This window comes from Panthera pardus, unplaced genomic scaffold (assembly GCF_024362965.1).
Source record: "Panthera pardus isolate Hobbes unplaced genomic scaffold, ASM2436296v1 HiC_scaffold_25, whole genome shotgun sequence".
NCBI classification, from domain to species: Eukaryota; Metazoa; Chordata; class Mammalia; order Carnivora; family Felidae; genus Panthera; species Panthera pardus.
In genome coordinates, this window is record NW_026526821.1 from 54,648,184 (window position 1) to 54,661,617 (window position 13,434).

At 45.2% G+C, this 13,434-nt stretch overlaps 1 protein-coding gene across 4 annotated transcripts in view; it reads left to right on the plus strand.

Moving 5' to 3' along the window:
• Positions 1 to 1,200, plus strand: part of FHL2 (four and a half LIM domains 2) — a 66,199-nt gene extending 64,999 nt beyond the window's left edge. For all 4 annotated transcript variants that reach the window (XM_019428491.2, XM_019428489.2, XM_019428487.2 and 1 more), the window contains one exon: positions 583 to 1,200. In XM_019428491.2, the coding sequence (XP_019284036.1) occupies positions 583 to 734 (152 nt within the window). In that variant the 3' untranslated portion in view covers positions 735 to 1,200. The remainder of the gene's footprint in view (positions 1 to 582) is intronic.
• The last annotated feature ends 12,234 nt before the right edge of the window (positions 1,201 to 13,434 follow it).

Consider the following 13,434-nt stretch of genomic DNA (forward strand, 5'->3'; position numbering starts at 1 on the left):
AAGTTCATGCTGCCGTAGCTTATCTCCTGACATTCCCACCGCAAGAAATGTCCACACCCACATACCACATACCGTTTCTTTTGTGAGGCCTTTCCTGGCCATTCCAGAGAAAATTAGCCTATGCCCCTTCTCCCCCCACCCTTCAGCACTTCATTCATCAAATCACAAACTATTTGAGCTCCAGGCAGGAGGCACCCAGCGAAGGAACAAGAGAAATCAGTGACCGGTCTCCTGGAGTTTCCTTCCGATGGGACAAACACACACACACACACACACACACACACACACACACAGTGGGCTCTTCGTAAGTATAGCACTGATCACACAGATCTGGAGCCAGTTTATGTACCTGCTCCTGCTGAGGTTTGTGAACCCCTCAAGGCTGTGCGGGGTGTCTGATTCCCACGTGGACCCCCGACACCCAGTCGTTAGAACTCGCACTCCCCACTCCCCGGACTGCACAATCCAGCTTTGAGACGGGAGCAAACCAGAATTCCTCCTGCAGGGCCAGGAGCCTGCTTCTGACTAGCAATGTCCTCCCCCCACCCCCCGCCCCCGGTGTTCTTTCTTGTCTGTTCACAGGACTGGGTGGCACAAAGTACATCTCCTTTGAGGAGCGACAGTGGCACAACGACTGTTTTAACTGCAAGAAGTGCTCCCTCTCCCTGGTGGGGCGAGGCTTCCTCACAGAAAGAGACGACATCCTGTGCCCGGACTGTGGGAAAGACATCTGAAGTCCGCACCGCTGACTGCTGGCGACACTCAACGGATTTATGTACGCTCTCCTTCTCAGCCAGGCAGTATTGTGTCTGGTCTCCACCGGCCGTGTTGAGACTCTCCTCTTGTGCTTTTCTCAGTGATATCCACGTTTGTTTAAACCCTTTAATCCTTTGTACTAGTTCAGTCCCAGGGAAGGAGGAAACCCCTGTGTAAACCCTCGGTGGGTAGCTGGTTTTGGAGTTTTGTAATCAAGCAAGGCAAATCCAAGTGCAAAAATCCTTTCGAATGACAGCTTTGTAAATGTATCTTTCTTTCACTGCATATTTAATTTTTAAGTGCAATTAACATGTCACGAACTCGAGTTTCCCAAACCACACGAGATAATGCAGAGTAGGTATTTACAAGTATGTAACTTCCTGTCATGTAAGCCCTAAAGCAAGATTATACAGCTTACAATAAAGTTATCCAGAACAAAATGGCCACACAGTGTGTGAAACAATGATTAAACACTGAAGTTCTGAGCACCGCGGTATAAAACGCTTTATCGTATGTTCCGCTAATCGCTGTATGAAGTGCACGTTCAGACGGGCTGGGTCAGCGTTCACTGAAATTACATCACACCTTTCAGTGCAAAGAAGGCCTTCAGTCAGCAGCACAGCCTCTCTCTTGCTACCTTCTCTTTGTGCCTCTCTCCCAAATTCTCTTGCTCTGCATTGGATGCAGCAGCATAAACTCCAGAATATGAGCAGCAGAAAATGAACTAATGACAGTGAAGGCAGTTGGGGGGGGGGCACTTTTTCTTTTTAGAGAAAGAGAGAGAGGATGCAAGCAGTAAAGGGAGGGACTCTTTTCAAGTTTGTTTACTTTTGAAAGAGAGTGAGCATGAGGGGCAGAGAGAGAGGGAGAGGGAGAGAACGAGAATCCCAAGCAGGCTCCACACTGTCAACACAGAGCCAGAGGAGGGGCTCAAACTCACAAACAGTGAGATCATGGCCTGGCCCGAAATCAAGAATCAGACACTTAACTGACTGAGCCACCCAGGTGCCCACTGGGGTTTTTCTTTCTTTTTTCTTTTCTTTCTTTCTTTTTCTTTCTTTCTTCTTTCTTCTTTCTTTCTTCCTTCCTTCCTTCCTTTCTTTCTTTTTAAAAGTTTTTAACATTTTTATTTATTTTTGAGACAGAGAGAGAGCAGGGGAGGGGCAGAGAGAGGAGGAGAGAGAATCCCAAGCAGGCTCTGCACTGCGAGCACAGAGGCCGATGCGGAGCTCGAACTCACGAGTTGTGAGATCATGACCTGAGCTGAAATTCAAGAGTCGGCCACTTAACCGACTGAGCCACCCACGTGCCCCATTGGGGTCACTTTTCTTAACAGAGCTCTTTCCCAATGCCATGGGTCCATATCCTACCTTGACTTGCCTTCTCGTTCATAAAGTGAAGGATTTCAAAAGGATACAAGCACCTTGAGGCCAGAGATGACCTCTTGTTCATCTGGGTATTCCCCACACCCTAGCAATTTAGGGCATGCTTTGGAAGCCTTCAGTGTTTCTGAAAGGGGGGAAAGGAGAGAGAGAGAATCGTGGCTATAAAGATGTGAGCTCCTAGTTTGGCATTAGTCTGTAAAACCATCTGTGAAAGCATGGTATACGACCGGAAAGCACTGAGCCAATTTATGAGACATGGCAATGTGTATTTCTCTTTACAGAATGGTAACACTAGTGATTTGTGTCCTTAGTTTACCATAAAACGATAGGCCATGCAACAGAAAACTCTGGTGGAAATCAAGTCCCACCGATGCTGAGCGTGTGTGAAGTCAGTCTCTTAACCTGAGTGCCAGTGCATGTGAGAAATGTCTGAGACAGGCCATCTGAGGACTCCACGACTCGCGAGTCGTTTTGCCTCCTCCTACTTCATGGGATAAAAGTGAAAACGTTCCTGCAAGCGTGCCTTTTGAAACAAAAATAACAAAATTCAAAATAAAAAGGTAAAAGCTTTGCGAATCTCATTGTGGAGCAGCTTACCTGTTCCTCATTAGACCAACAGAGACACTGGACGCGCCCAACCTTAAATTAATGGTAGGGGAGGTTCTACTTCTAGTAAGGAGCTCCTGTTGGGCTCCAATAGCCTTCTGGACAAAAATATTTAAAAATCTTCGAAAACCCTGGTGCACGACCCAAAGCAGGAACACTTGGGAGGGGAGCAGATACCTGAAGAAGAGAATGGCGGTGGGTAGGTTTCCCATTTTCATGGCTTTTACCGAGGGGCGGGTCCCAAAGGGGAGCTAAAACTCTGTTAGAGAACCTATGGTCTTACTGGCTTGAAGACCCAAAGGCCAGAGCTTGGCACAAGCTGTCTCTGGAAGGTAAGAGTGAAAAATGGTATGAAAAAGAACCCCGAGTTCTCATGAAATCCCTACCAATCTCTGGCTGACAGCTAAATCACATGCAGAGGCTAGACTCCGAGTAGCCCAGCCAAGGCTCAAAGGTTGGGATTTTCGGGATGGTGGTGTGCAGAGCTCAGGGACTCTCTTCCCAGTGTAACCATGTAATTGGGAGAACTATGTGCGTGTGTGTGTACCAAATAAATACCTTCAGCTCTTGGAAAATTACCCTAAAGGTGAGCAGCAAGTGGAGAAACATGCAGGGAAATCTATAGGTTATAGTAAGAAGAGTGAGAGTCTACAGCAGTTGACCACAGACTGATCCCACCCCACCCCTGCCCCCAGTTTCATGTGACAAAAGCTCTACTCTGGGCAAGTGCAGCCAAGAAGGTAAAGGCTCCTACTGTTCTAGGGCTGTGCCCCAGGCATGACAGTCTGACAATCCTGGGATTCCCATCACTCCTGCTCCAGCCTGCCCACAGGGTGGAGGCTCCATGTTAAGAGGGACAGTCTGAGAAGAGCAGAGGCTACTCCTAGGAAGAGGATTGTGTGAAGACATTTATTAGGATGATGTTGGTATGTTCTGCTAAGGATACCAGTCCTCTCTGTCGAGCACCTACTCATAGAGGTGAAGCCAGACACCGTCCAGCCCCGAGGTGTGGGTGTAAGTGGCAGCTTTGTGAACTAGGAGCTCCACAGCTCTGCAGGAAGGGACTATTTGGTACCAAGAATGGAGGAATCTGTGCCTAAGGGGATTATCAGAAACAATGGGGATCTTGGTGGCAAGTGACTGAGAGGGGGATGGTAGGTATAGGATACTAGCAGCAAAAAGCAAAATGGCAGATGAGCCAGGAGTTTAATGGAGAGAACCAGGGAAAGAGACAGGTAGGGAGAGCCCTCCTGGGATCCCACTTACCCCTAGGGTTCTGGAAGACCATAGGCATGTACCCCATGGATTGTACCCATTCTGGAGCAAACAGAGTGGGGGTCCAGAAGACCATGGGCATGTACCCCGTGGGTTTTACCCACTCTGGAGCAAACAGAGTGGGACCCAAAGACCACTTGAAAGCATTCTCCAAGTCACACACAGATCATCAGCAAAGAGCATCTTATTAGCTCAAAGGGCTTACGCAGAAACCTTGAACCAAATGCTGGCCAAACATATAAACATGTTCAAAAAACTGAAGGAACATATATAATAACAACTCTCATCAGAGAACACCAATAAAGAGATAAACATTATTTAAAAATCAAATGGGAATTCTGGAGTTGAAAAGTATAATAACGAAAATGGAAAATTCACTAGAGGGGATCAACACTACATTTGAGTTGAGAGAAGAAAAAAAAAAATCAGTGAACTTGAAGATAGATCAACAGACATTAGGAAATTTGAAAAATGGGGCAAATGAAAAATTAACAGAACCTCAGAGCAATGTGAGACAATGTTGGGAACCAACATAGGTATAATGGGAGCATCAGGAGAGGAAAGAGAAAAGGGACAGAAAGAAATACTTTAAAAATTAATGGCTGAAAACTTCCCCAAGTTTGATGAAAAAAAAATTTTTTTTTAATGTTTATTTATTTTTGAGACAGAGAGAGACAGAGCGTGAACGGGGGAGGGTCAGAGAGAGGGAAACACAGAATCTGAAACAGGCTCCAGGCTCTGAGCTGTCAGCACAGAGCCCAATGCGGGGCTCGAACTCATGAACCGCGAGATCATGACCTGAGCCGAAGTCAGCCGCTTAACCGACTGAGCCACCCAGGCGCCCCTGATGAAAATTTTTTAATCTAATCACCCATTCAAGAAGCTGGACAAACTTTAGGGGAGAGACTTTGATGTTTGAGTCCAACCACATCAAAACCTGGGTCTGCCTCCAGCCTGACTCTACTCAGCCTTCTATCAATTGGGAGTCATGACACTGCATGATATTTCTAACTGGCTCTAAAATAACACAGTTGTATGATACTACTTTTTATTAATCAACACTTTCCATTAAATTATGAAATAAAACATACACAGAAGTGCATCATACAGGTGTTAGGTAAAACTGAACCATAGAGATAGAAGTAAGAATGGTGGTTACCTCTCAGGGAAGGGACACGAGAGAAGCTTTTGGAACGCCGGAAATGTTCTGTATTATGGTTGGCAAACTATGGTCCATGGCTAAATCCTGCCCACTTTCCTTAAACATTCCTTAAACATTGTTTTATTGGAATACACCCATGTCCACTCATTTATGCATCGTGTGGCCCACAAGACATTTTTACTACCTGGTCCTTGACAGAAATTTTGCCAACCCTTGCTCTATACCTTGATCTGGAGAGTGGCTACATATTTAGGGATATATAAATTCGCTCTGTAGAAGATTTTTTAAACTTTACAGTGGTTTATGATACCTCAATAAAAATAAAAATATGGGGGCGCCTGGGTGGCTCAGTTAGTTAAGCATCTGACTCTTGATTTGGGCTCAGGTTATGCTCTCACAGTCATGGGAGACTGAGCCCCGCATGGACTCCATACTGGGGGGTGGAGCCTGCTTAAGATTCTTTCTCTCCCCCCTCAGCCCCTTCCCTGCTCACACTCTCAAATAAATAAATAAATAAATAAATAAATAAATAAATATGTTATACTTTTTATAGTTTCCTCTACCGAACAATTATTTTCAAGCTCACCTTTCCCTTGAAACAAAGCAAGCGAACTTGCCTGATCTTTACTTGGTGATTCGAAAGGTCTGGAGGTCAGTCCCTACCACCTGATGCTTCTACTGCGCCTCATGCTTGGTGCAGTGTTTCCTCGTAGGCTTGGACACTTTTGACTGGGCTAGTTAGTCACTGACTTTAGAAAAATCATCTGTGGGGGTTTCCTCGGGCTCAGGATGAGCCTGTCTCCCCACAGACGATTTCTGCTGCCTCTGCCACGCACCTGGAGCACCCCCGAACTGGAACCGCTTCCCAGTCACTTCCTGTGTTTCTTTCACCACGCTGGCGGTCTAAATTGTGGCTACAAATCTGTATGCCAGCCTGCTTGCTCGTTTCCAGCCTCCGCCGCCTGCCCTGCTCCCTTTCCTGTTCTTCCTTCCTGTTTTCCCGTTCTTCCTTCTGTTCCTTCCCTCTTGTCTTCCCGCCCTCCCTCGGTAGGGCAGGTTTTCTTCTCATTTATCTTTACCATGTGGGGTTGCTCTTTGGGGTCGTAGCTGTTAGGTTTCCTATTTTGGGGGACACGGAGCATTGACTTCTCTGTACTTTACATCACGGTCACCAAAGCCATGGCTCACGTTCGAGAGAACATCAAAGTGGCCTGCTTCCCTGGATTCTTGTGTTCCCTTAGACTTGTGACTGTCAGCTCATCAGTGCTTTTTTTCCCTCAAACATTTTTTCCAGCAGGATTGTTCCTTACGTTTAAAAAGTCAGCTTCTTTCTCTACGGTTTGGCATAAGAAAACGATAAACGTTTGTTAATTCCTCTCTTTGTGACTCAGTCTACAATGTTGAGACTTACCTTAATCTTGCCTATTTTATTTTAAACTTTTTTTTAACATTTATTTATTTTTGAGACAGAGAGAGACAGAGCATGAACGGGGGAGGGGCAGAGAGAGAGGGAGACACAGAATCGGAAGAAGGCTCCAGGCTCCGGGCCATCAGCCCAGAGCCTGACGCGGGGCTCGAACTCACGGACTGCAAGATCGTGACCTGAGCTGAAGTCGGACGCTCAACCGACTGAGCCACCCAGGCGCCCCAAATCTTGCCTATTTTAGTATGTTGGAGCTTTGATTTAAAAATGTAGAACTATCTTGTAGAACAAGTTATATATTTATTAGAATTACATACTTACACTTGGCGGTAGTATTTAGGATACTGTACAATTTTTAAGTTTATGTATTTATTTTGAGGGGGGGGGAAGGGGCACAGAGAGAGGAGAGAGAGAATCCCAAGCAGGTTCTGCACGGTCAGCGCAGAGCCCCACGCGGGACTCAATCTCACGAACTATGAGATCATGACCTGAGCTGAAATCGAGTCAGACGCTTAACCAGCTGAGCCACCCAGATGTCCCAGGATATTGGAAAATTCTTACTAGTTTACCTTCAACCCAAACCACGAAAATCCAGTCACCAGACTAACTGAAAGCAAACAGGTTTCCTCATGAGGCAGTCACCTGTTGTAGAAACTCATCAAAGAGAAGTGACTGCCGTTTAGCACGTGAGCTAGACCTGGGCACTCGGAGGCTCCCTGCTCCCTCCCTCATCCAGGGAATGTGGGAATATAGCTTGCCTTTCCCGCTCCCAGAGGCTGCCCCATGGACACGGCCTTGAGATGGTGATGTGGAGTTGAGAACACCCACACGGTATACGTGACGGAACCCCGTTAAGGGCTCTTTATCAACTTTTACAACCTGGAGGCTGGGCGCCGGGATCCATTCATCTTTGTTGCCACCCAAGACAAGCCTCGTATAGAAGTTCCCTTTGCTTATTAAAACTGCCACCTACCAACCTGGAGCGGCCTTTCTCTTCAGTCTCTCCCTGCCCTCCTGCGAGGGGGCCAGTTTCAGATTCCACCCGGGGAATCTCCTGAGATGGTTACTAACACACATGACCTTGCATGGACCCTGACCGTAGCAAACAGCTCAGTAGATGTATCTGCTCTGATACAATGAGCCCTGGAGCCAGGCCGATGACCACCGTCTCAATACTGTCCTTAGTGACAGCTTGATCTCTGATAAAACTTCAGAGACATGTCTGTGAAAGTCCGCAGTGCTGGCGGTGAAGCAGAACCCTAGAGGTCAGCAGAGAAAGCCTGGTCATCAACAGAGGTGAAGCCAGAGTGTATTTAAAACACATCACTGATGGGGCACAGTTGGTTAAGCAACCGACTTCGGCTCAGGTCATGATCTCACGGTCCGTGAGTTCGAGCCCCGCGTCGGGCTCTGTGCTGACAGCTCAGAACCTGGAGCCTGTTTCAGATTTTGAAATCTCCCCCCTCCTCCCTCCCTCCCTCCCTCTCTTCTCTCCCTCCCTCCTTCTCTGACCCTCCCCTGCTCATGATCTGTCTCTCTCTGTCTCAAAAATAAATGTTAAAAAAAATTTTTTTTAAATAATAAATAAATAAACATTAAAAAAAAACAACAACACATCACTGATTCACCACAGATGGACACAACCCAGTCTGTAAGCAGAGGGCTGCCCACAAGTCATAAATCAGCCTAATAAATAAATTCTAATTCCCTTTGAGAAGATTTTTTAAAAATTAGCTAAAGTAGAATAAAAGTGGTATTAACTTGTGTTATCAGTTAATCATATTCCTTTGGAAACTTAAAATAGGCGAAACATAAAATCAATTCTCAAACATCATTAGTGATGCCCGTTGGAACTTGAGGGCACCTCTCATTTGCTGCCTGGCCACTAAATGACAGAATGGGGGCTCTGGGATCCGTATAAGGTAGAAATATGGGGAAATAAGATCTGGAAGAGACTTGAGGGTCAGAGAGAAATCTGCTTCCTGACAGAGGAGGAAATGGGGGAGCACAGAAGGAAGAAAGCTGACTCGAGACTACACAGAGGCCAACATACTAGAACCCAGGTCTCCTGACTCCTAGCTCACTGAGAATTTTCTGATGGCAGTAAAAAGCCAGCTGCTATACATTTTTATAATACTTACATCTCGTCCCTGTGGCAGCCAAGTTGACTGTCCTTTTGAATAACTGCTTTTCCAAAAGCTGGTACCATTGTATACGTTGTTCCCAGGGCAGGGATGGGGGTGGCTTCCAGAAAGGGACCCAACCTCTGGTTTAATACAGAAGGGCGTAGGTTTTAGTCACCACTCAGCCCACCATCAAACTGCCCGCCTTCAGAGAAGCCACTCTTCCTCCAGGTATCAGCGTCCTCTTTTGTAAAATCAGGAAGTTGGATTAGACTGTGTTTACAGTCGGAATAACCTCCACTGGAGAAGAACTAGAAAAACCCATCATTGGACTTAATCAGTTTCAGGGAGGGTAATCTATCTAAAATAAAACACAAACTATTTTCTTACATGAAGAGATGATTATGGGGGAAATGCCATCTCTGAATACATAGCAGTTCTTCTGAAACACCGAGGAAACGTCCGGGTGATACCTATGCCAAAATGTGCATTTTTTTTTTTTATTATTCTTTTTTTTATTATTTTTTTTTTATTTAAAAAAAATTTTTTTTAATGTTTATTTATTTTTGAGACAGAGGGAGACAGAGCATGAGCAGGGGAGGGGCATAGAGAGAGGGAGACACAGAATCGGAAACAGACTCCAGGCTCTGAGCTGTCAGCACAGAGCCCGATGGAGGGCTCGAACCCACGAACCGTGAGATCATGACCCGAGCTGAAGTTGGACGCTTAACTGAGCCACCCAGGCACCCCGAAAATGATCTTCTTAAGAGTGGCAAAGCAACTGGGAGAGAATGACAAATAAAACCCTGTTACAAAAATAAGAGCAGTGTAACTTTCTCCCCAGACATCTATCAGCAATTACAGTTAGAAGCATGTGAATAAAGGGATGCCTGGGTGGCTCAGTCAGTTAAGCATCTGACTTCGGCTCAGGTCACGATCTCATGGTTTGTGAGTTCGAGCCCCACATCAGGGTCTGCGCTTACACTGCAGAGCCTGCCAGGGATTCTCTCTCTCTCCTTCTCTCTCTGTCCCTCCCCCACTCTCTCTCTCTATCAAAATAAATAAACCTAAAAAAAAAAAAAAGAACATACTTCTTCAAAAAAAAAAAAAGCACATGAATAAAAAAAAATCCAGGAACAAGACAAACGAACAGACAGCAACAACAACAACAAACAGCGACAGACTCCTAGATACAGAGATCAAATGGGTGGCTGCCAGAGGGGGTGGGCATGGGGAGATGGGGGGAAATAGGTAAAGGGGATTAAGAGGTATAAAATAAATAAATAAGTTGCAAAATAAAGAAGTCATGGGGATGAAAAGTACAGCACAGGGAACATGGTCGCCAATAGTGTAATAACCCTGTATGGTGGGTGACTATACTTACCGTGAGCGTCTTATAATATACATTATTGTCTAATCACTAGGCTGTACATCTGAAACTAACATAGGTCAACTATCAAAAAAAAACCACAAAAAACCCCAAAAAACCCGAGCCTCTCTTCCTTCTGCCCCCCTACACTTTCTGCTCCCCACCGGAGAGGTGGTGGAGAGGCTAGGGAACAGGACAGGCCCCTCCTCAGGGCCCCCCTGCCCATGCGACGCCATACTGCACATGTGGGGCCTTCAACTACCCAATCCAACACTAACCTATGTTTTGATTTGTCTCAAACACAGGGCATGTAACTTAATTTTTAACTCATTAATTATTTTCCCCCGGCGGATCTTCTAAAAGAAAAATCCATTCTGTTTTGGGTTGGCTTCCTCAGGTTTCAAAGAATTAAAAACGTAACTAGTAAACTATCTAGAATGCAGAATACCGTGACTTGAACTATTAAATGTTCTTCAGATTCCTTCTCAAATTATTTGAATACTTAGACTGAAACAACTGGGATTAATCAAAGGATAAAACCCTTTGAGGGCAGCGGCCGTGTGTCTTATAACGATGCCTTGTAAGAGCATGAAAACACAGCAAACACCTGTTGAATGAATGATACGTTTTTCCAGGGAGTTCACTTTGTTTGTGATTAAGAAAATAGAGAAAAGTTAACTTGACGGTCTTTTTCATTACAATGGTAAAACTGCAAACCCATCAAGTGATAATGACTTAAATGAGAGGAAATGAGAGGAATCTGTCAAAATAAAAGCAAGCGGAACTAGGCATAAGCGCCATACTCTAATCCGTAACGTTTTGCACACGGATTCAGGCTAACAATTCTGCAGCTGCTGGAGTGCTGGAATTGAACGATGAAGTAAATGGATGGTGGACGGTGGAAGCCAAGTTTCTCACTGTTGGGGTGGGAGGTTACAGACAAGCAAGGGAAGCCTAGAATGATCCATAGGTAATGGATTCAAGTTGGAGATATCAGCATGAACTTATGTTAAACTTACTTTATAGAGAGATGTTTAAGACACATGTATCTACATGGTTAGTATACACACACATCTATTTCCTTGCTCTGTCAGTTGAGATCTAGAAGCAACGACGCCCCACTCTCAGTGTCCAGATCTTGCTAACACCATTCGTCAGTAAAAGGAACCAAGACTCCGCGGAGGAATGGCTGAGTTTAGGACGGGGCAGGAACCTCACAAGATGAACCTACAGCCGCTGGACGTGCTAGAAAGGAAGGAAGGGCTCGAAAGAAACCACAAGGATGAGCCAAGAAAGGGACATAGGAGACAGCTGAAAGTTTCCCATGGCCAAATCTGGAACAACTGGAGAAAAAAAACAAGAAGGCATTAGATAATAACCCAAAGTGTAAGAGTCCAAGTCGACACGGACATAAGTTATTAAGTAAATAAATAAGGGCGAATAGATCAATCTGCACAGAGTAATCACAAGTCATTTATGTGGAACACTTGGCCCATAAGGTGGAGAATAATGCTCTCCTCAGGTCTTCCTTCCAAAGAGTCCAGTAGGAAGAGGAGGAAAAAGAGTAGCTCTGCATTAACCCGACACAGAGTACCTCAGCCAGGTGACCAAGACTAACACCGCAAAAGCAGTTACGTCACGCTGACAGCACGTACCCTTAACGTGGGATGACAGTGGAGCTTTACCTCGGTGATGTTGCCTCCCAAATCCATAACCCCAGTATAGTCATGAGAAGAACACGAGACAAATTTGAACGGAGGGACCTTCCACACCTATCTAACCAGCATGGCTCAAAACAGTCAAGGTCATCCAAAATCTAAGGAGAATCTGAGCAACTGTCACAGCCAAGAGGAGTCTAAGGAGACCCTACGGAGGAGTCTATACGTACTCCTAATGTATGCAGGGTATCAGATACTACAGATAAGGTGGGGTCCTGGATGGGATTCTGGGACAGAAAAATAACATTAGGTAAAAAATTAAGCAAATATGAATAAACTTATGGACTTCAGCTAACAGTAACGGACCGGTATTGACGGGAAGCCCACAAACGTACCAGACCGATGTCGATCAGTAATAGGGAAAACTGGGTGTGCAGTATACGGGAAGTCTCTATCCTTTCCTGGCGATTTTTCTACAAATCTCGAACGTTCCTAAAATAAAAGGTTGATTTTTTAAAAGTTTATTAAAAAAAAAAAATCCTATAGCAGGGCAGGACGGACGTAACAGAAAGCTTGGCTAGATACGGTGTTTCTACATTTATAAAAAAATCTCTTTTGCCACAAGTGGTGTTTTAGTCTCTTAAGGTTTAATCATTAGCCAAAGAAACAGAAATATTTTAGTTCAAATGGACTGAAAAACAAAATGAAAAAACTTGGATAATTTTACTAGAGAAAAAGATGCTTAGAGCTATTACATACTTTATTGAGCCAGTCTTATTTCTGTCTTTTGGCTAAATGCTTGGTCAAGTCTGAACAGTTGACGGCTTCCAGTTGCTCTTAGAATCGAATCCAAAGTCCTTAGCGTGGTCCACAGACTCCGGCTCCTGCTTACCTGCTTTGGCTGCATTTTAATTTTTTTTTTTTAACATTTATTTATTTTTGAGACAGAGAGAGACAGAGCATGAACGGGGGAGGGTCAGAGAGAGGGAGACACAGCATCTGAAACAGGCTCCAGGCTCTGAGCTGTCAGCACAGAGCCCGACGCGGGGCTCGAACTCACGGACCGCGAGATCATGACCTGAGCTGAAGTCGGCCGCTTTACCGACTGAGCCACCCAGGCGCCCCTTTGGCTGCATTTTAAACTACGCTTCCTGCTATTTTCACTGATTGGAGCTGCACAGTCTTTCTATTCTGAAATCCTTTTTTTTTTCGTTCTAAAATCCTATTAAGTCTCTCTGCTTTCACTCTTCTTGTCCGGTATCTGTTATCTAATGCCGGGCAGCAAACCATCCGCGACACTTGGTGTGGCTTTAATGTAGCCCCTATTCTGTTCACTCAGGATGTTCAGAGTCTATCTGGGCTGGTCTCACCTTGGACACTCATGGGGCAGCTGGAGCGGGGACGGGGGATTAAGTCACACCTGGTGGTCAGTGCTGTTGGCTAGTATGTTTTTCTAGCATACTAGAAAAGTGGCTCTCTCAGGGGGCTGCAGTAGGGGTCCCAGAGTGAGAGGAGCATTCATCTGATGAAAGCAAATCACAAGACCAATCTATATTCGAGCAGCAGGGAACAGACTCCATGTCTGACAGAAGGAGCAATAAAAGAATATGTAGACATTTATTTATTTTTTTTTTAATTTTTTTTTTAACGTTTATTTATTTTTGAGACAGAGAGAGA